Raw genomic sequence first — 22,367 nt, forward strand, 5'->3', positions numbered from 1 at the left:
ATTTTATATTCGAACATAAAAACAACCACATTTTTTATTATTATAATAAGTACTGAGAAATGAATATTTATTACGAAATAAAAAAATAACAACAAATAAATATGGTAAATTTGGAAATCTGCATTTCATTACTCAGGAAATCTTAAAACTATGAATTCACATTATACATTTATGAATCTGGACATTGCAAGTTGTTATATTATGTAGGTACTTATTGTTACTATTTGCAGAAATTGACATCTTTAAATACATAGTACATGGTATTAAGAAAGCTATTTGAAGCATGATTAGTTCAATAGTGATATAAATTTCATAAAATATTTGTATACCTAAAAATGTTTTATGTAAGTTCAATACAGTGCATTAGTCACTAATTTCAAAGTGACAAATTCAATTAAACAAGCTGCATCGATTGGTGTTTTCAAATTTTGAAATTGACTAATAGACTGCTTGTACTCGGTTAAAGTCAATACCGCAAATGAATCATCCTCGGTTCATAAGCAAGCAAGAGCACAGTCATTCCCTAAATAGTTTTTGTCTGAACGTTACAAATGGTTATTCCACGGTATTGAAACTTACACTGATGAAATACATATTTAAATCGTATAAATAGTAACATCATACTGCACAAATATATTGTTTGTCAATAACTTGTAATTCATTGAATGGATTTGACAAAGTTTGCTATTACATACAATCAACCAGACAATATTTGAATTATGTATATTCATTACTTGCCCTTGAGGTGATTTTCACAGCACTATAAAAATGATCCAATGTATCACTAACAAATATGCATGTATTAACCTTACAGATCTATGGAATCAAAACTATCCTTTGAACAATACTCTCTTTTTTGCATTTTACCGACACTACAAAAGTGACGTTGAAAAATGCAAACGGGAATACAAAAATATCAGAGTGCTAGCTAAAATTTTCATGCGTAACAAAATAAATATGTATAAATGTAAACATAAATATGCTGCCACATTTGATTCGTTACAGAATCGCATACTTAATTTAGTTGTTAACACAAAATTCATTCGTATTTGTTAATTGTTGGTCTTAATTCATACAAATGTGGTCAATTACTTAAAATCTCACCTACGACACACTTAAAGAGGTATTATGACGTTAACCCCTCCAGCTCCATCCAGAGGTCAATCCTAGCAGTTCAGATGCACGGGCATCTTGTCCCAATTTCAACACATTTGCATTATTTTGCACTGGTATTTTCAACATCTACACCACCGGCTGCAGAGTTAGTAGTGTCAAGCTGAACGGTGATATTTATACCCACAACATTTCAATAAACATACATTTATAATTGTGGTAAAAACATTTTAAACTGGTAAATTGCGCAAATACTGATTGAAAATAGATTTTGAAACAGTGACGAAACTGTTGCTGTGACAAAAGTCATCTGTGTGCATCTGGCCTTACAGTGAAACATATAGGTATAGGTATATTTAATGAGGCTAGACAACTACCCGTGACTTGTAAACGGTTTCGATACGGCTACGCAGGGCGCGTAACCGCTGCTTGCAGTACACCCTCAGAAACACGGCGGCGAACACCACCACGATGCCCATGGAGCCAAGGACGCTGATATGGTGCTGGTACGTGATGCAGGACAGGAGGATGGCAATACCCTGAGAAAGACAAATCATTTGGATTAGATGACATCTGTACGTTTGTATAATATTGACTTCATTCCAGAATGTGGGAAGGTTATTAGAAATCTACATGTACCACATAGGGAGTTTGTATACATACAATAAGGAACCCCGGTCAATATTAACCTTTTGAACGCGTTAATTTGCTCTGTTTTATCTATACCCGTACGCGGTACATATTTTCAAATACCTATGCACGCAATTAAATCTCAAATTATAGCATTCTGGCATGATTTATTGGACTATATAGACAGAACAGATTATTCTCCACAATATGAAAACAAATCCTCGTGTGTCAACACTCTTAGATGTTTATAAAAACAAAAACATAAAATTTCACACAAAGACGTACCGTATCTTTTGAATGTGGTCCCGCCATTCACTCGGCGTCATAAATAAACCACTCTCGGCGTGTGTGTACTTAGGGCACTGCGTTGATAGATACAAGTGGGACACCATGATCACTTATCATTTTTAGTTATGAAAAGTTGTGAATGACATACTAGTACTAACCGTTGACAAAAATGTAAACTAAAAGGCGCGAAGAGGCACACTTGATTATCGATCTTTTTTTATGAAATACAATTTTATTTTTGAGAAATTCTTGTAGATGTCAGCCTCGCGATAGTTCTACGAATGTCCAAGTGAGCAAGAAATACATTTATGACGTAAGAGCGCTGGAATATCAGCCGTCAAAGTTTCCGTATCAACTGTTGATACAGCCGCGTGTGAGTATAGACTTTTTGCCGTAACAACAGTTGATACGGCCGCATGAAAAGAGTTAAAAAAAAATTTCATGATCCAAATTTGATATGTAAGTTTCGGGCGAAACACCGATTCTAAAAATCATATTCTAGTAAATAGTGTTGGGTAGAATGCGATTTCAGTCAACTAGTTTATGAGGTGTTGGCTAGAGAATTTCATAGAAAATTTTTTCCTAGAATATTTTCGTATTCTGGGGGGTGTAAAAATCATCTGAAAAAGGAGCTAAAGGAAGCTAAATCACTTTTTTGGAGCTGATGTCCCATCCTGTACAGCGTTAATACAAAAATTTTGCATACACGAAATGTAGAAATGCAGTGTATACATTCAAAGAAGATTCATTAAATTTTTAAAAAAACATCAGATTATTAAACTTGAGAATTATTCAACGAATTTAAAGTTTTACAATGAAATAGAATTATCAAAAAAATGCATCGCTTCAAATAAACAAAGATGAGCTAAAAATAGAATCATTTAGCAACAGGCCGAGAACCACGGCACAAAAAATAATCCCTAAGCTCAATACAACAAATATACACATACTCGACAATTAAATGTTTTAACAAACTCCCTAAAGAAATACAAGCTGAAAAAATTATGAAATTTCTGAGAATAAACCTAAAATATGTACACTATCTCAAACTAATTTGGTTGTGTGGTATAATATATGCATTTTTAAAATAAAATCAGTACATTAAATATACATGTATCTTTTTTTTAAATTTTCTGTTAAAATTTTTGCAATAGTTAGTGTACAGGAACATATCTTTTTCTGTACATGTACCATGAACATGTTTTTCTGTGCATGTTTGTGGTAGCATTCACAAAATTATTTAATGTATACAACTCGTTATAATACTCACTTACTAAACATGAGTTCTTCTCAATTAGGGAGGTATTAATTAACATCAAGAAACATTATTTGTTATCATTTTACCCTTAGTTAAAAAGAGTATAAAAATATGTTACCAATATTTATTTATTTATTTATTTGAGGAACATAAACAGTTGTATAAATATATATAATATAATATACAGAATATATTATATATAAATATATATAATATATTCTGTATATTTTTTTAAGTTTATATACACAAACAACTCTCCACCTCAAAAAAATTGTAGTAACACAAAGAAAAAAGTTGGGATAAATATATTTTGTGGGGTGGCCGGGACACTTGTTTTGGGACATTTGTATTGTGTCTTGTTGAGTACCTCAACACTACTAGTAAATATAACATTTAATTGTGTTCTACCTGTCTGAGGGTCATGATGATGGTGAACACGATGGGTCCGAAGGTGGCGATGGTGAAGAAGATGAAGAGCTGCCCGGCCGCGGAGCTGATGGACAGCAGCACGCAGTCCAACATGAAGGCTGGATACTGCACACAATACGTTCATGGTCACTCAAAATAATATTATGCTATCATGTAGTTCTATTTTCATTTTTTTTAGGTACATTTAAGTTTACGATATTTAATTATAACTTACACCTGCGCAGACACGTGAAAAATCACAGAACATTAAAATTGTAGAATTTGTGAAGCTGAAAAAATTATTTGTCTCAGTTTCTATCATCTTTCAAAAAAATAAATTTACGTTTATAATATTAGTTAACTTGAAAAATTACAACATCTATCCGATGACATTATAAAAAAAAAAGATACGTTTATCGAACAAAAAATGTTAAGCCACTTATGAAAAGGATAGCCAATCAAAGCTTATGTGTATACGAATGAAATAGCTATATGAACAGCCGCTAAAGTGTGTCCACTGGACCGATTTCAGTGAAACAAAGAGCGTTGCCTTAGTAATGTATCTTCACTCATACACTCTTCACTCACTCATCCGTCAAATATTTAAACAAAACAAATACCCATTTTGAAAAAAGAATTATTAATTAATTAAATTATTTTGATACCTATTTCATCGCTTGCCTTATTTGAAAAGCAGTTCCTATTTTGAAAATTTAAGGCACCCACAGATGAGAGACTTTAGACATTTGGAAGGAGACTTTAGACTAGGCGACAGTTGGAAGACTGATCCAAAATTCAAAAAAGGTCTTAAAGGTCTCTAGAATGTTTCTAGTATGCACACCTCCATATCCCGTAACGGATTTTTATGACTGCAACTGTTGCAACACAACTGTCTCCGCAACTAAAATCTCTCGTCTGTGGGCACCCTAAACGTTAACAAATTAATATAAGCAATAATTACTCACCTGAAATGTCCATACAAATTGAAAATATCTCTTGAGTAAAAATAAATGTCGCCAACGGGAATTCAACTAGCACCTTCTGATTGCCGGTCAGGTGCTCTGAATCATTAAGCTACGTCGGCTTATTCCCAACCCGCCAAATCAATCAAAATGTACTAGTATTTCAATCAACAATTATTGCTTATTATTTTATTTTTTTACAGCTGAAAATAAAATTATTTTTACTCGGGAGATATTTTCAATTTGTATGGATATTTCAGGCGAGTAATTATTGCTTATAATAATTTGTTTTCCTTTGTGCCATGCATAAAAAACCTTATCTTATAAACATTAGTTTATCATTAAAAAAAACAGCCCTAAAAGTTTATTGAGCTTGAATAATGTTACACATTACGCAGGAATATTTCACATTACCCATGTAACAACAATCGAAATTAGGATGTTTAAAACCATTAAGTTTTATCTTTCTTAATGTGGTTCTATGAAACTGTTTTGAATTTATCAATTGGTTTAGTTGTTATGGTTTCCGGCAACACTCTATAATATTTCATCCCTTTTGTTTCTTGACATTGACCTTTTTTGGTAGTCTGATTTCATTGCATGTTCTTGTTTTATGTCTGTGAAATAAGTTGTTTATTATTTTAAGTATAAATAACTTTGCGTTCAGTGTCAGCATCTGTTTCACTATTAGCCAATTAACTTAACATATTAACTTCTCAAGCGCCAAATGTACCCATTGGATACGAAAAATTTGAATTCTTTGCCGCGCATCCAATTGGCAATATGAAGACAATGCTTTCTTTTGTGGATTTTTACTATCGGCACACTACAGAAGTATTTTCGGCATTTCATTTTAGTTACATCATCCCAACTTTATTTTGTATATTATTATACTCAGCACGCTTGTTAAATGTTAGTTTTGAATCTAATATAACTCCTAAATATTTCACATCAGCAACATTTTCAATAATTATCATAGATAGTAGAAACGAAGGAAAATATGGTATGGAAGCGTGCCGACTGTTGCAGAGCTACGACCAAACTGCACGTAGACTATAGTGTGTAGGTAGAAATAAACGACAGAGATTTGCAGTAATATGGGTGAATGATGTTGGCAAAATGTGCAATTTCAAGGACATCTCCCTCGTTTCTATTAAGGTTAAGGTGTCGACTTACATCAGCCATGAACTGCAGCGAGTCCACGAAGCCGTTCTGCTGCGATAGAGACACCCCGGTGAAGAGGCAGGAGAACAGGTTGACTCCGCACATCATCTGCACGGGCGTGACCGAATAGGCGTTGAACAGCGCACCCTGCCATGTGGCCGTGAAACTGTCAAACATCATGTACGCGGCCAGCAGGATCACGCCTGAGATCGTGGTCACTGTCCTCACTGCAATTCAATTACATCATAAATTAAATCATGATTAATTGCACCTATTTATTTGTTTTGGTTCCATGAAATCAGAACATTGAAGAAAAGTGAAGAAAAAAACAAAAAAACAACATAAACCTAACCTAACCTTACCAATTCCTTTATAATTTTCTGTTTTATCCGGTTAAGATTTCTCTTGCATATTGTAACTTAGATACGATAAAAGAAAGATGTAAGTACAATATCCAAAAATAAAGACACATACAAAAAAGAGAAAATGAACACCTTATTTGGATGGAGAAAATTAATTTACTAAAACCGTTTTTAATGGGGGCTCAAAGTTTGGTAGGGTCACGGAGACGCATTTTTTGCTGGGAAAAATGTGTCACTCATCAAATACCGTGTAACGCCACTGTTGCATTCCATCAGCAACACTACCAATAGTCCTACTCCTAGCGTCCACGAGTGGTCTCTTAAGCCCCGCGAGCCCTGGGCAATGTGGCCAATGGCAATACCATCAGCCATAGCAGATAGGAGAGGATGAATGGCGAATCTCCGGCGCCATAAAACCGGAACCCCCCAGCTAAGGGATGGAAACCCCTACAGAAAAACCCTGGCCCTCCTGGTAGGGGGTTGGGCGAGAGGCTAATAACCTCTCCCTGTAAAAGCAACGCTATTACGAATCCTAACACAGAGCCTCGGACAACAACTGAACTTAGGAAAAGACCCGGCAAACGAAATAAGGACTTGAAAATAGCTACCTGGAACGCAAGGACGCTGTATAGAAGTGGAGCCCTAGGAGAGATCACTAGGGAGATGACGAAATACAAAATAGACATAATGGCGGTGCAAGAAACCAGATGGATAGGATCTGAGCCATTTGACACAAGAACGCATACGATACTGCATAGTGGAAATGAAAGACATCATAAATTCGGAGTGGCCTTCATTGTGGACCGGAAAATGGGAAAATGCATATTAGACTTTAAACCCATTAATGAAAGAATGTGCAGCTTACGCATAAAAACGAAATTTTTCAATGTAACATTGATCAACGTACATGCTGAAACGGAAGATAAAGAGGACATAATGAAAGATACATACTATCAGAAACTCGAACAGGTCTACGACACATTACCATCGAACGACATTAAGATGGTAATTGGGGACTTTAACGCCAAGATAGGACAGGATCCTCTGCTCCAACACATTACAGGAATGAACAGTCTACACAAGCACGCTAATAATAACGGAACCCGAGTGATTGATTTCGCAGAATCAAGAAACCTAATAGTGGCCTCGACTCAATTCCCAAGAAAAGACATACACAAACGGACCTGGACGTCGCCAGATGGTAGACACCATAACCAAATTGATCATGTCCTGATAGAAAGAAGGGGGGCAACGAGCATCACAAACGTAAGGACGTATAGGGGTGCCAACTGTGATTCAGACCACTACATGGTGGTGGCCACCTATAGGAGCCGAATTGCAAACAACAGGACACGAAAATCACCAACTATTCCAAAAATCAATACGGAAGCTCTAAAAACACCAGAAGGCAAAGAGCAGTATCACAACGCCCTTTTAAATAGCCTACCAAATCAGATCACTGAGCAGAACTCCCAAGAATCACTCGAAAAAGATTGGAATGATATAAAAGAAGCAATTGTAAGAGCAGTGGAATCAAGTGTCGGAAACATGCCCAGACAGCCCAGGAACCCGTGGTTTGATGAAGAGTGTGAAAGAAAGATAGCTGATAAGAATACACTCAGAAAGAAGTACTTGGAAACGTCAACAAGAAACAAAAGACAGGCGTACGAACAAGCGAGAAAAGAAACGAGTAAGCTGATACGGGGAAAGAAAAGAAAATTCTTGAATGATATACTGCTAAAAATGGAACAGGACTTTGTCAATAATAATCCTAGAGAAGCATATAGGGGAGTAAACTTCTTCAAGAAGGGTTTCAAACCGAATACAACACTATGCAAAGACGCTGATGGATCAATTATATCAGATAAAGAACGAATAAAAACAGTGTGGAAAAACTACTTCTATAAACTTCTCAACCCTAATAGCGACCTGAGAAGTCACCCTACCAACATCCCCACTGAATCAAGTAATGAAGAATCAGCGAATCCACCAACAATGCAAGAAATAAATGCTGCACTAAAGAAACTTAAAAACAACAAATCACCTGGGAAAGACAACCTCCCGGCAGAGCTGTTCAAATATGGAAATGAGCATCTGAGAAATCTGCTACTCAATTTAATAACTAAAATATGGACACTGGAAAAAATCCCAGAGGAATGGCAAATAAGCATAATATGCCCAATTCACAAGAAAGGTGACAAATTAAAATGCGAAAATCATAGAGGAATATCACTTCTATGCACAGCATATAAAATCTACACCATGATACTGAAACAAAGAATTGACAAATATGCAGAAAACCTACTGGGAGAGTATCAGGCAGGCTTCCGCACCGGTAGATCCACAACAGACCAACTGTTCACCGTCAGACAGATCTTGGCAAAGTGCTGGGAATTTGACATAGACATACACCAACTATTCATTGATTTCAAGCAAGCATATGATAGCATAGATCGGGAGTGTCTATATGACATACTACTACAATTCCAGATTCCACCTAAATTGGTTAGGCTCATAAAAGCCACAATGTCAGACTCAAGATGTCAGGTCAAAATAGACGGAGAATTGTCGGAAGAATTTACAGTATCACAGGGACTTAAACAGGGGGACAGTCTGGCTCCCACTCTCTTCAACATTGTGCTCGAACATGTAATACGAAAAACACTAATAGACACTGGCTCCAATATTTGTTTCAAGAGCAGTCAAGTTGTCGGATATGCGGATGACATCAACATTGTCGGAAGATCAATTTCAGCCATTAAGGAGGTCTTCGACCCTTTAGAAACAGCGGCGCGGGAAGTAGGACTGCGAGTTAATGGTGACAAAACAAAAATGATGGTACAGAGCAGGAACCCCTCACACAGAAGAAGAAGTAGTGCACTATTTAAAGACAACTACTCATATGAAGTGGTCGATCAATTCACCTACCTGGGCTCCAGCCTGACAGAGAACAATGAGGATCCAGCAGAAATCAGAAGGAGAATCACAGCAGCCAACAAAACATACTTCTCTTTGCTGCCAGTGTTTAAGTCACGTAGTGTCCACAGAAAAACCAAAATAACCATATATAAGACCATTGTAAGAACTGTATTGGCATATGGATGTGAGGCGCTGACACTGACGGTAAAGATGGCTGAAATGCTGGATACTTTTGAAAGAAAGGTGCTGAGAAGAATATGTGGACCCGTGAAAGAGGGCGAACAGTGGCGTATCCGGCACAACATAGAATTGTACGATATATATAAGGCCCCTAGCATCTCTGCACACATGAGACTCCTCAGGCTGAGATGGGCTGGGCATGTACAGAGAATGCCGGATACACGCGTCCCAAAAAGAATTCTGACTGGTCACCCAGGTGGAAAGAGAAAAGTGGGAAGACCCAGACTGAGGTGGGAAGATGAGGTAAGAGGGGATGCAGCACAGCTTCTCCAGGTGACAAACTGGAAGTCAGCCGCTGAGGACAGGAGGAGTTGGAGGCGACTGTTGCAGGAGGCCAAAGCTCGATATGGGCTGTAGCGCCATCGAAGAAGAAGAAGAAGAAAACCGTTTTTAATGACATAATATCAACATGTTTCAGAAACAGTGTTTCGTCATCAGGATACAAAGAATATTTTGTATAATGTACTATACAAAATATTACTTTATGTACTTTGTAGTATCCTGATGAATAAATATATCCCATTGGTTCTGAAACATGATGATATAATATCATATGTATACAATTAAAAATAAAGTTGTTCAAACTAAGGGTTTCATTATTATTTAATTAAAAATGGTGCCACAAAGAACATTCACAACTAGGTTGGAACCTAAATTTTTTTTAGTGAAAATGTATTACATATATACATGATATTTAAAGAGTTTAAATAACGACAGTTAAATTAGTTTGTCGATATCTTCTAAAATGACAAAGTTATGAGCTTTCAAAGCGAACTTGGGTATAACAAGCAACGGTGTCGGTTTTGGTGTCACATGAGACACAATTCAGAATTAGAATACAATGCAGTACCAACGTGTATGTACCGTGGCGTAACACGTTTATTGGCAGGTCGCAAATATCAAGATTTTGACGGCTTATATCTTTAGTACTATTCGGTATTTTACGAAAATTCTGTCCTCAGTATGCTCTGATAAATGTGTCTGTATTTAAAAAAAAAAAAAAAAATCACTGTAGGATAAAAAGTCATTATTGAAGAGTTTTTTGTTCTTTTTAAATAATTTTATTGAGCAGGTCGGCCCATATTTTACAATGGGTAATTTTGGTTCTATTCATTAACATACCTTTATTGTCATCGCTGCTCCCTATCATGAAGAAGATCATCCCCATAGAGATCATGCCCGCCGTCACATACTCGTAATATTCATATTTGTTTCTGGAGACTATCTTCCCCATCATCATTACGGGGATTATCTTGCAGGCCTTTGCAAGAACCTACAATCAAATAATTTATATAAACAAAACAATCATCTCACCTTTCTTTATCTAAAAATTATTACATAATACGCAATTTGAGATTTATGGGAGTTTTTTTTATTGATTCATGTGGTATACATATTTATGTTTTCTTTTTCTCTTTGAAGCATGAAATTGATATCAGGTATTAATAAGTTATATGCATACTGTATAATATATTATGAATCGTGGAGATGCAAAACCCGTTCTGGAAATTTTGGTTTTCATACATTAACAAGAAGTAAAATGAAAGTAAATAACCGCATCAAAAAATACTAATTTCGGTTTTGTCTGTCCTGCGTATCTCTGGAACTCTAATTTCGGTTGTGTCTGTCCTGCGCAACTTGGAAACTCTAATTTAGGTTGTGTCTGTCCTAAGTAACTCTGGAACTCTAATTTCGGTTGTGTCTGTCCCGAGTAACTCTGGAACTCTAATTTCGGTTGTGTCTGTCCTGAGTAACTCTGGAACTCTAATTTCGGTTGTGTCTGTCCGGAGTAACTCTGGAACTCTAATTTCGGTTGTGTCTGTCCCGAGTAACTCTGGAACTCTAATTTCGGTTGTGTCTGTCCTGAGTAACTCTGGAACTCTAATTTCGGTTGTGTCTGTCCCGAGTAACTCTGGAACTCTAATTTCGGTTGCGTCTGTCCTGAGTAACTCTGGAATTCTAATTTCGGTTATGTCTGTCCTGAGTAACTCTGGAACTCTAATTTCGGTTGTGTCTGTACTGCGTAACTCTAGAACTCAGATTTGCTTTGGTATGTGTAATTTTTTAAATTGGAACTGATATTTCCAAAAAGTTCTAGAGAAGTTTTGGGTTTTGCAATTCCATGACCTTTGTATAATGCTGGGTGAAAAAAGTAGAAATAAATATCATCATGAATCTTTATGTGAAATCAACATGACAATACTGAATAAATAAGTTTATTTTAACAAAAATAAAGCTTAATTTTTTTTATAAGTGATGTAGGAAGGGCAACTCAAGATAAATAGAAGTAGCTGTTTTTGACTTGTGCTCTTCATACCTAACATGGTAGATTTTTGTAATCATATATAATAAAATAGCCAGTTTTTTTTTATGACTGTAATAAATATTGGTAATTTCACGAATGACTTGCTAATCAATAAAAATTTCAAACCTGTCATTTTATTCTTAAGCGTAGTGTTTTGATGCTAAGATTCTAAAATAAACTAGAAAAAAGGAATACATACTCATAAAACGAAATGTAAAAATCGTCAGTACATATTATGAATAGAAGTTTAACTTCAAATTTTCGATTAGTACACAATCATATAAGTAATTTTAGAAGATGTTGATAACCGAGTGAGGAATTTGACACATTTTGGATTTAAAAATATATATTAGAAGCAGATTGTGGCGTAGAAATGAGTTTGAATAACCATTCTTTTAGATATACATATGTTGTGTATATATCTTAGTAATAAGATTGACGGCCGTTGTTCCCAATCCTACTAATCAACTGTTGAGCCGAAATTTTGGTTCAACACTGCTCAAACGCACAACTACGCTATTTCCAACAGAAAAGTGACGACTGAGCGCGATCAACCAATTTAAGGAAGCCAAACCACTGGATTCAGCTTGCCTCAGTAAATGACTACATAGTTATAAAAAGTGTCGAAAGAGTGAAAAATATTCGCAAAGCCAAGACACGATGGCATTAAAGACAAGCTGACACTTTATTTTTAACATATTACATATGTTTGTTTAAAAATATATAAAATATCAGTTTATAAATTATAATATTAAATATTTGGCTAATTTATATATTTATATGTATTACAGTATTTAAAAAAATATATCCTATAATAATATATATTTTTTAAGGGCGGAGACGGTTTACACGTAGTTCCCGTGAGCACTTAGGCCATAGGCCCACTGTGCTATCTCCCATTTTACCTCTATCCTTTAACCTCAACCCAGTCCCTTTAATAAAGTTCACCAGGGTTGTTATTGGGTATATGGCTATGTCTTCTGTTTCTACTGAATGTCCAGGTATCTAGGTACCATAGGACATTTGCACCATAGGTGAATTGGAATCTCTTCATCCTCTTCACATTTCCTGCATCTATTGGTGTTTTCCATTCCCAATATCTGCATGTGTCTCCTGAAATGGCAGTGTCCCGTTAGTAGTCCTACCAGTTCCCTCAGCGAGTTTCTGTCTATATCGAGTAGTTTCTTGGTTCGTCTAGGGTCTGGTCCTTTTATGAGTACTTTGGATTGTCTCATTCCAGGTACCTTCTCCCATTATTTGCGGTGCTGGGATTTGACCCACCTATCAATATGTAATTTTGTGTGGCAAGCTGCTACTCCTACGGCCGGCTCGGATCCTACAAGTGGTGCTTTCGCCCCTTTCCTTGCTAGTTCGTCAGACCGCTTTTTGCCCTTAATACCTTTATGTCCTAGTACCCAGATTAGGGTTATTTTATTGATGGCAGCGAGTTCTGTAAGAACAGTCCTGCAATCAATCACCAGTCTGGAGTGGCATGGGTTACTTCCCAGTGCCATTAGGGCTGCCTGGCTATCAGAACATATGCTTATGTTCTTAGCTATAATAATAAATACAATAGTTAATTTGTCAATATAAATTTAACATTAAAAGTTTTTACTTTGATGTCATTTTATAGTCTATGAAAGTGGGCGGGGCCACCTTAGATAATCAACAGTGAAGATGTTTGGAAACAGACGAATCGAACGTTACTGAACAAATCACTTGAGAAATTGATCGTTCGAAAAGTTTGGAACAACGGCCGTAAGGGTTTCTTTTTAATCGTTTAATAACTCATTTCATCTTTTTTTCCTGTGTCTTATTCGCATCAGGGAGCCATTGCTTCAAAAAGGCTCCTCCAGCCATCCCTATCCTCGGCTGCATCAGCGGTAGATCGTTGCCCTCCCCAACAATATCTGGGGCGGCCCACTGAACGTCTTCCGTCTGGAATTGCAGTCAGTATTTTATGCAGAATTCCTAATTGTTTAATCATTCCAACTACATGGTCTCCTGGTCACAGGCCATAACTGACCAACCATCACAATGTTTCACTGCAGGGGCAGAGAGGATGGACGGCTACACACTCATTGCTTGCTCATTGCCATTCACATTCATACATCAGGTGTTTATGATACGAAAATACAAAAAAATTAACCTGCGTGGGGAAGCTGACGTACTTCAGGGCCTCGTACTGACACCACGCACTGAGGATGTTGCTGAAGGAGCAAAAGGCGTACTTGTAAAGGGGTGCCTTGTGGCGCGGGTGGCGTTTGCTCATGATGTACACCCCTGACATTACAAACGCCAGTATCCGGTTCACAAACACCAGGAACTGCGAGTCTTTGAAGCGAGCCTTGCCACTTGCATTCTCATAGTTCTGAAACGACAATACAATACAATTTACGTATTCTGTTTAAAAATAGAGATAAATATCCCGGGTTACAAATAACTTGACCATATTTGAATTCTTGCTGCTTCAATAAAAGCAAAAAATTTTGTTTGTGCAGTGATGGAGGACTTAGCTTAAAATTAAAATAAACAATATAATTACAATTGAGATTTATTTTAACTCTGCTTACTTTATGTGTGGGCTCGTGAAATAAAAAACTTGGAAAATGTTGAATTATTTAGAACTAGCTGTTCCTCGCCACGCGTTGCTGTGGCTCAGTCTGTCTGTGCAGATAGATAAATAATAGCGCGTTTTGCTTTTACGTCCAACAGATGACATCTGTTCAATACAGCTAAATAAAAACACCCGTATTGGAATGCAACGTTGTGTCAAACTTTCAAAGCAATCAGTTAAGAACTTTCCGAGATTTAACATTTTTAACAAATTAATATTTACATTTTTATTTATATAGAAGATAGATGAACAATAACCATTGTCAATTGCTGAGAAATTAGGCTGCTGTACATATGGTGTCCAGAAACTAGTGGTACAAGCAAGTCGATTTTGTGGTATGATTTGATTAGATTTCGAGATAAATCGATTCCGTAGTTGGAATTTTTAGGTCAAATTTGATTAAAATTGGCAAGTAGGGGGTTAATATCAGCTGTTTAATGTCCTTAAAAATGCGTCGAAGCATAGCTAGACACGCTCCAAAAGGTTGTAACCCTTTAGTTAGTTGCCGAAAAAAAAGTTTAAAATAAAAAAAAAATCGCGGATCCAAAAAAAATTGTTATTGTGTGTTCTCTGAGATATGTATCTTATTTTCCCTATATAAGTCTGAGAGATCTTTAAAATTTTTGCCATCAACTGCACAACAAAAGTACAGTTACAAAAAAATACCTGTTAAAAATACTCAAGTATTTTATACTGGGACTGAGTACATACTTATTACTTCCATCCCCAGATACTCAGGTGTCCTAATCCTCAGGTCGGTATAAAATCCTTTTGAGTATTTTGTAACCGGTATTTTTTTGTACCTGTCCGAACTGTACCCAGTAACGAAAAGTACTCACAGGACCCACCTCTAATCAGAAGCCAGTAGGACTATGACATCCCCATTGGAGTAACCCCCGTTGTGAGGCTCTAGGCAGTGGGAGGGGGAAGAGATGAGGAAAAGTAAGATAGAGAAGTACACTTGAAGATAGTATAGTATAAAAAATAGGATTAGGTACCTGAGTCATGACCTTCTCCTGCAGGAGTCCCCAGGTAAGGTAGGAGGCCATGAGGCCGATGAAGCAACACGCCAGCAACACCAGCTCCTTATAGGTGCTGCGCCCCGCCTCGGAGTCGGACTTGGACTGCTCCCCGGGCAGCAGGCGGTCGACTTCCGGCTCCTCAAAGCACTGCCGCACCACCAAGGGGAAGAAACCACCATCTAGTACATACATGGATACTGTCAATTCTGTTGTTAAATTAAAATACCAGTCCTTAGAGGATTGGAGAACGCAACACAGTATCGCATCTACGCTAATGATAATACTTCTAGACATGAAAATCTCAAATTATAACCAAATAATAATGTGTTTTTATTGACAACCTGGAGTGATTTTAATACAATAGAACCTAAATCATACTTTCCAATACATTACATAAAAAAAGTTGAGTCAAAAATATTATGGCTTATAAAATATATATTCGTGTAGAACAAAAAATGCTGTTTCTGAATATATAAGTTTTATTTTGTATAATTATTTGTAGAATTAATAAACCGTCATTTAAAAACGATTAAAACCGTAGGAGATTAAGACGCCTCGCTTCCTCACATTCGGCTGCGTGCATTATAGGCCAGTCAATAAAGGTTCAAAATGAGGCTAACCCAAGCATTAATTCCCCCGTCGATGAAATTTTTGCAGTCACGTGGAGTATCATTTAGGGATGACGAATGACAAGAAATCCAACAAAATATTTAACGGGAAGTTAGTTATTTTTAGCAAAAACTGAAAAAAAATTATAACTCTCGCTGGAAAAGTATTTCTTTCGAGAACTCTTCACATATTGTTAGTATTAATTAATATCCACCTGATTAAATAGAAATCCAACAATATTTTTGTAGGGAAAGTGTTTTTTTTTAAAGAGATTTGTTTTTTAATTCTATTGTTACCGGGAAAATTACTCCCTCCAATTTTTGATCACGGAGTGTCTTTATATTGGTGTTTGCTTTATTTAATCAAGAGATCCAACATTTTTTTCTTTTGGAACATGCTTTTTTGATATCAGTCAAAAATATCGCTCCGGAAAAATCATCCGTCCAATTTTTTTACGCCAAGTTGATGGGATAGCTATGTAAAAACGATTTCTGCAAAGATCCAACAAAATTTTGAACGGCAACCTATTTTTTTAAATTAATTTCGAACGCACGCTCATTTCGCGTGATTTTTGGATGAACGGGAGCCCGCGGGGTAAGGGGAGGGGTGGGGCTAGTCGCACGGGGGGATAGCGAGCCGTTCGGCGCGGGATATAGCTGACCGCTGCCCGCGGGGCAAGGGGAGGGGTAGGGCTAGTTCCATTCGGGACTACGCTACGCGTTTGACGGCCGCTTCTAGAGTCTGTGTAAAATTAACAAAGGGCAAATTGCATGGTTTATTGACAACGCTTCGTATATCTGCTTTCGATTCGAGCTTTTAAAACCACAATTCCTTATGGATTAATAAATCCAATATGGACTTTTTGTAAATTCCATTTTTATTCGAAAAAGAATCTGAACTCATCAATTTTATCAATAAATTGATTACACTTTTCAACAAACTTTTTTTACATAGTTACATTGAAAAGAAAAAAAACATGACAATACTTCTATTAAAATCGAAAATAAAGTTGGCAGTTAATAAGTTAATAATTAATAACACAATTCTGAAACGAATTGATATTTGCCCTGAAACCGGGTAAAAACCATAAAAAAATGTGGCTTTATGATAAGGGTTGGCACATTCAACGATAATTAAAGTACATTTTTATTAATAATTTAATTCATAACAAAACATAACACACTTTGGTAAATTTGATTTGATTTGGTAAAATTTGGTAAATTTGGAATTCCGCTTCACGGTAAATATGGAATGTTTATTTGAATTGATACTTGAATTTAGTTATATTATTACTAAAAGTGACTCTTAATGTTAAAGAAAACCTAAAAAAATATACACTTCAAATTTTTATTTCGTTTTAATTATTTCACATATACATACGATAATACACCGGTCGTCAACCAAAATCATAACGCCATATTACATTTGTTCGCGAGATTTCAAAGCAACTACAAAGTAATATGACATTTGCTGGAAATACCAACCACACAAAATAAATCTGAATCCTAGTAAAAACGCGAAAGTATCTCCTATATTCTTCTCCCTTCCACGTACGAAAATTATTGCAATACGCCTAGAAACAAAACGATGTTTACGTTATTGTTCCTATAAGTATGTTTTTTATGTACCTGCCTACTTGTAGACGTAAAACGAGATCAGTTGACTGTCGAATTGTGTGTGATGATAACAAGTAATATGTTTTGATTTCTGTATTTTTGTACTGAATTGTATGCCACTCAATTTCAGACTTTCAATCAGTTTTTATTTGGCGTATGGATTTAAAATTACCATTGAGGTAAGTACCTGCAAACATTAAAATAAATAAATATAATATATATTTATTTCAAGCTTATTCCAGGTGAACGGGTCGGATATACAAAAGTGGGATAATAATAATGTAGTTCTTATAATTGCTTTAAGAACGTATCTCATTGCCCCTAAAATAATATATTTTACCTACTTTTTGTAGTAAATATGTAGATAGTTTTACGAAGAAAGATAATAATAATTTTTATTCTGGGATTCAGTTTGCCAGCAAAAAAATTCTATGCAAAAAAAAGAAAAATCGAGTGGGACTTTTTATTTTTGGTATTGTTTAATGATGTTTGTCGTTTTTTATAGGAAAAAGCAACATATTGAATAGCCAAGATGTCTCAGAAAAAGGATCGAACTTTGGTGTTACTTTTCTGAAGTAGATGGAGGGATGCATTGCTCCACAATTTAGAAATGGGAGTTAAAAAATAAACATCCGACTATTCCTCTCCAGGTCCAGCGCCCTGCGCCTTCCGTGTCCTTTGCGGCACCCATTTCAACGATTTTATTAGTGACTTGTAAAATTACTTTTTATTTTTGTTCGTAAAATAACATATTTATTATAAAGTTTGTAATATGTTTATTTTGTGGAACGACATATTGTTTTTTACTAAAGTTACTCCAAAGCTCTCCTCGCTTTAAGAACTCTGTGCTATAAAGTGTAAAGCTTACAAATACAGGTTTTCTAAGTAAAGTTATAAATGTACTTCTGCAATGTACAAAATAAATCCCTATATTTGATATTTTTGTGTGTTTATTTAAAATGTTTTTTTCAAAACGAACACATTTATGTGAATGCGAAAAAATGGTTCATTATTGCTTTCTTTAAGTTTCCTAAATGTGAGCAATCTAGGTACAAAACCAAAATGAAGTGTCGAATCAAGGAATTAAATGAATGAATTCGATGAATTAGTTCACTTGACCAGGTGAATAAGAATGAATTGATTCATTATTGTGAATGAATCTGCCCATGTCTAGTACTAACCGAAGCCACCGCGTGGAAAGGCTCGGTCATTAGTCCGCCGTTTCCCATAGTCAAGCCCATTATTCGATCCCCTCCCATATGTTTTCTTAAATACATTGGCATCAATATTTTTAATTATGACAATAGTAGTGAAAGTGATTTGCAAAGTGAACAACCATCTTCTTCAAAAAAATCCAAGTTTGCAGCGTAATTATTTCATCCGAATTAATTCAACAAACCTTTTTTGAAACACAGATTTTTTTTATATTAACAGCTAATTTAATTTTTTTCCTCGCAATTAACACATTATGTGGGACATGTTATTTGTTTTATCTAGATTTTAGATAGTATGAAAATATTTCTTATGATCTTATTGTGAAAAAAATGTGTATTTTAAAATGTAGTTCTATTTCTATATTTTTTCTATCTTCTGTTTCTATAATAACAAAAATAATATCAACCTTTGTACCTTATTTTATTGTATTTTTGTTTTATTTTTTGGTCAGTTAGTAAATGATCTCTAATTTTAGTTTCGCAGAGTAATGTTTTTAAGGTGTAAAACTTTTTTTCATATTATAATAGATTTTGATTCAACAATAAAACGTTAAAAATAAGAACTGATCCCAATTGTTGTCATTGTATTGTAGTTACCTATAATGTCTTATAATTAATATTATTATTCCACACTAACTACACCCATTTAATTTTCACATAAATAGGCAGTTGTCAAAATAAAGAATTGGTTAAAATAACATTATATTATGCAAGTATTTTAAAATTAAAATTGATATTATAGAAGCTTTACGTCTCCTTCATTGGTTTTAACAACGCTTTCGGAAATGCCTGTTTGTGTTGCTTTTTATTGAGAATTTGAAAATTATGAAACAACCTCATTTACAATGCCACAATAATTTAAAAATATATATTTAGTTTGTTTATATTGCACTTCGCATATAAACCACTAGTAAAATTTAATTTAATTCTATGGTTACTATAAAACACTTTTACAGTAATAGAAACAGATTTTGTTTAAAACATTCATTCTTCCATTGAGGTATAATATTCAATGCATTTTTCACATTTTCGGACAACCAAACACAAAAAACATCAAGTCGGCTTCCCACCCCTCCCCAAGTCCCCACCGCGGCTTACTCGGCCGGCAGCGGTCAGCTATATCTCGCGCCGAACGGCTCGCTTGCCCCCCGTGCGACTAGCCCCACCCCTCCCCTTACCCCGCGGGCTCCCGTTCATCCAAAAATCACGCGAAATGAGCGTGCGTTCGAAATTAATTTTAAAAAATAGGTTGCCGTTCAAAATTTTGTTGGATCTTTGCAGAAATCGTTTTTACATAGCTATCCCATCAACTTGGCGTAAAAAAATTGGACGGATGATTTTTCCGGAGCGATATTTTTGACTGATATCAAAAAAGCATGTTCCAAAAGAAAAAAATGTTGGATCTCTTGATTAAATAAAGCAAACACCAATATAAAGACACTCCGTGATCAAAAATTGGAGGGAGTAATTTTCCCGGTAACAATAGAGTTAAAAAACAAATCTCCTTTAAAAAAAACACTTTCCCTACAAAAATATTGTTGGATTTCTATTTAATCAGGTGGATATTAATTAATACTAACAATATGTGAAGAGTTCTCGAAAGAAATACTTTTCCAGCGAGAGTTATAATTTTTTTTCAGTTTTTGATAAAAATAACTAACTTCCCGTTAAATATTTTGTTGGATCTCTTGTAATTCGTCATCCCTAAATGATACTCCACGTGACTGCAAAAATTTCATCGACGGGGGAATTTTTGCATACCTCAAACTCTTTATTGATTGGCCTATTAAGAATTCACAGACTCACACAAGGGTTACCGCTACGGTAAACAAATTATTTCAAATGTATTCACATTTTTTGGAAATCTTGTTAAATATTTAAATTGGGATTTGTTGATTTCATACAGACCCGAGTGGGATTGACCTTACTGTCAACCGACAAAACCAAAATACGTATGACTTCACGCGTAACCTTTCAGATTTCGATCGTTTCAGAGGACTTTGAAAAATGCTAAGTTTTAAAATTATTTTAATTGTCAAATCGACGGTTGTAAAAAAAAATACCGACAAATAAAAAAATAAATACAAAATTGTAAAAAAAATTTATTTGTTGTTAGTTTGGGTTATTTAAGAAATTTATGCGTGTTTAGATTGAAACAAAACTTTCGCAAACGTTAAATCCATACTAAAAAAATCCAAAATGGCAAGGAATCGTTTTAAAAGGGAAATTTAGAACTTTGAATAATAATGGAATTTAAATGCATCGTTTGCCATCTCTCCCAACGTAAATAGTTGTTTCTCGTATTAATTAAGTTGAAACGAAGTGAAATTTCCATAATCTGTGCCTTTAAAAGTGCGGCGGTTAAGTAAATATTTACGATTTTCAGATTGTAAGTCGGTAGGTGGACTTATATATTATACAATGAAAGCAATTTTTCTTACCAGATCTTTCGAGATATTTGGTTTTCCTGACATACTTGTGTATGAGGAAACCGGGCACAAAGATGGACGCATATCCGAAGCAATTGATGCCAAGCCTAAAGATCCAGGCGTATTCTGTTTCATGAAAGTAGGCACTTTGACCTGAGGCAACCAATATTCCTTGGAATAAATGGGAGAATATATATATGGTTCCAATACAGGATATTATTAGCAGGCTGAAAGAACAAAACAATCCATTTGTATTTTTAAATATAACCCTTTAGCAAAATCTAAAAATATGGTACAATATTGTTCCAACAACGTTTTTCATCATCTGCCAACCAGACATTAATTTAATAATATTATTTATTCGTTATTGGATTGATGCGATTAGGCTCAATGATACAATTAATTAATACAGGGGTTAATTTAGTTAACGTAATACTTCCTTTACCATATTATTATTTCAGGAACCTGCGACATTCTAAAATATTTACTACAAAATACATAAATACTGATCAAAATTATAGTACGTTCAGTGTCAATCAGGAAGAACCAAAATAGCCAATGACATAAATATTAAACAAGAAATTGTCTAACATTAGAGAGTTCGGTTTTCGTTTTAATGTGGACATTCAAATGTTACACTATACAAACATAAATTTAAAAATATGAACGCTGATCTTTTTAATTTATGCACATTTTGACGTATGAACAATTCATTTCTATGGACAGAACTGTCAGCTGACGAAGCATAGAAAATGGATTATCTGCTTATTTTTCTCAACAGGTAATGGGTCCTACAAGCCATTCAACTTGCTCGAGCATTGTATCAATCTGCTTGAGATTAACGTAAAATTGAACCGCGTGTAGACGTGTTGTACGCGATAAGGGGGCGTGGCTATCAAATTGAATCGTGTACCGTCAGAGCATCCAATCACCCATAGATATACCATTCCAACCACCATTCAACCATCCACTCACGTTGAATCGTATGTAGCGCGAAGTAGAACCGTGGAACCATCGTTGAACCAAACTTTCTCGGTCTACCTAATACCGATTCAGGCCTTTCAATTTTAGTTGATCAACTTTTATTGAACGACAAGATTTCTAACAAAATCTTCATCAACTTTAATGAAAGAAGGTTCACACTTGTCATTCCGCTATTAAGTGTCGAGTTGGTCAACTTAAGTCGAAACGTCTGAACTGCTATAAGTAGC

At 35.3% G+C, this 22,367-nt stretch overlaps 1 protein-coding gene across 1 annotated transcript; it reads right to left on the reverse strand.

Moving 5' to 3' along the window:
• Positions 1-88: 88 nt before the first annotated feature.
• On the reverse strand, positions 89-21,866 carry sll (adenosine 3'-phospho 5'-phosphosulfate transporter 1). Its single transcript, XM_089640314.1, has 8 exons — positions 21,602-21,866; positions 21,169-21,383; positions 15,265-15,467; positions 13,799-14,020; positions 10,467-10,617; positions 5,836-6,050; positions 3,698-3,823; positions 89-1,652 (listed from the first exon to the last, which is right to left on the reverse strand). The coding sequence occupies exons 1-8, from the start codon at positions 21,628-21,630 to the stop codon at positions 1,479-1,481; spliced, it is 1,335 nt and encodes a 444-aa protein (XP_089496440.1). The 5' UTR covers positions 21,631-21,866; the 3' UTR covers positions 89-1,478.
• Positions 21,867-22,367: the final 501 nt, after the last annotated feature.

The sequence above is a fragment of the Hesperophylax consimilis genome, chromosome 15 (assembly GCF_061612785.1).
Source record: "Hesperophylax consimilis isolate HC1 chromosome 15, BYU_Hcon_1.0, whole genome shotgun sequence".
NCBI classification, from domain to species: Eukaryota; Metazoa; Arthropoda; class Insecta; order Trichoptera; family Limnephilidae; genus Hesperophylax; species Hesperophylax consimilis.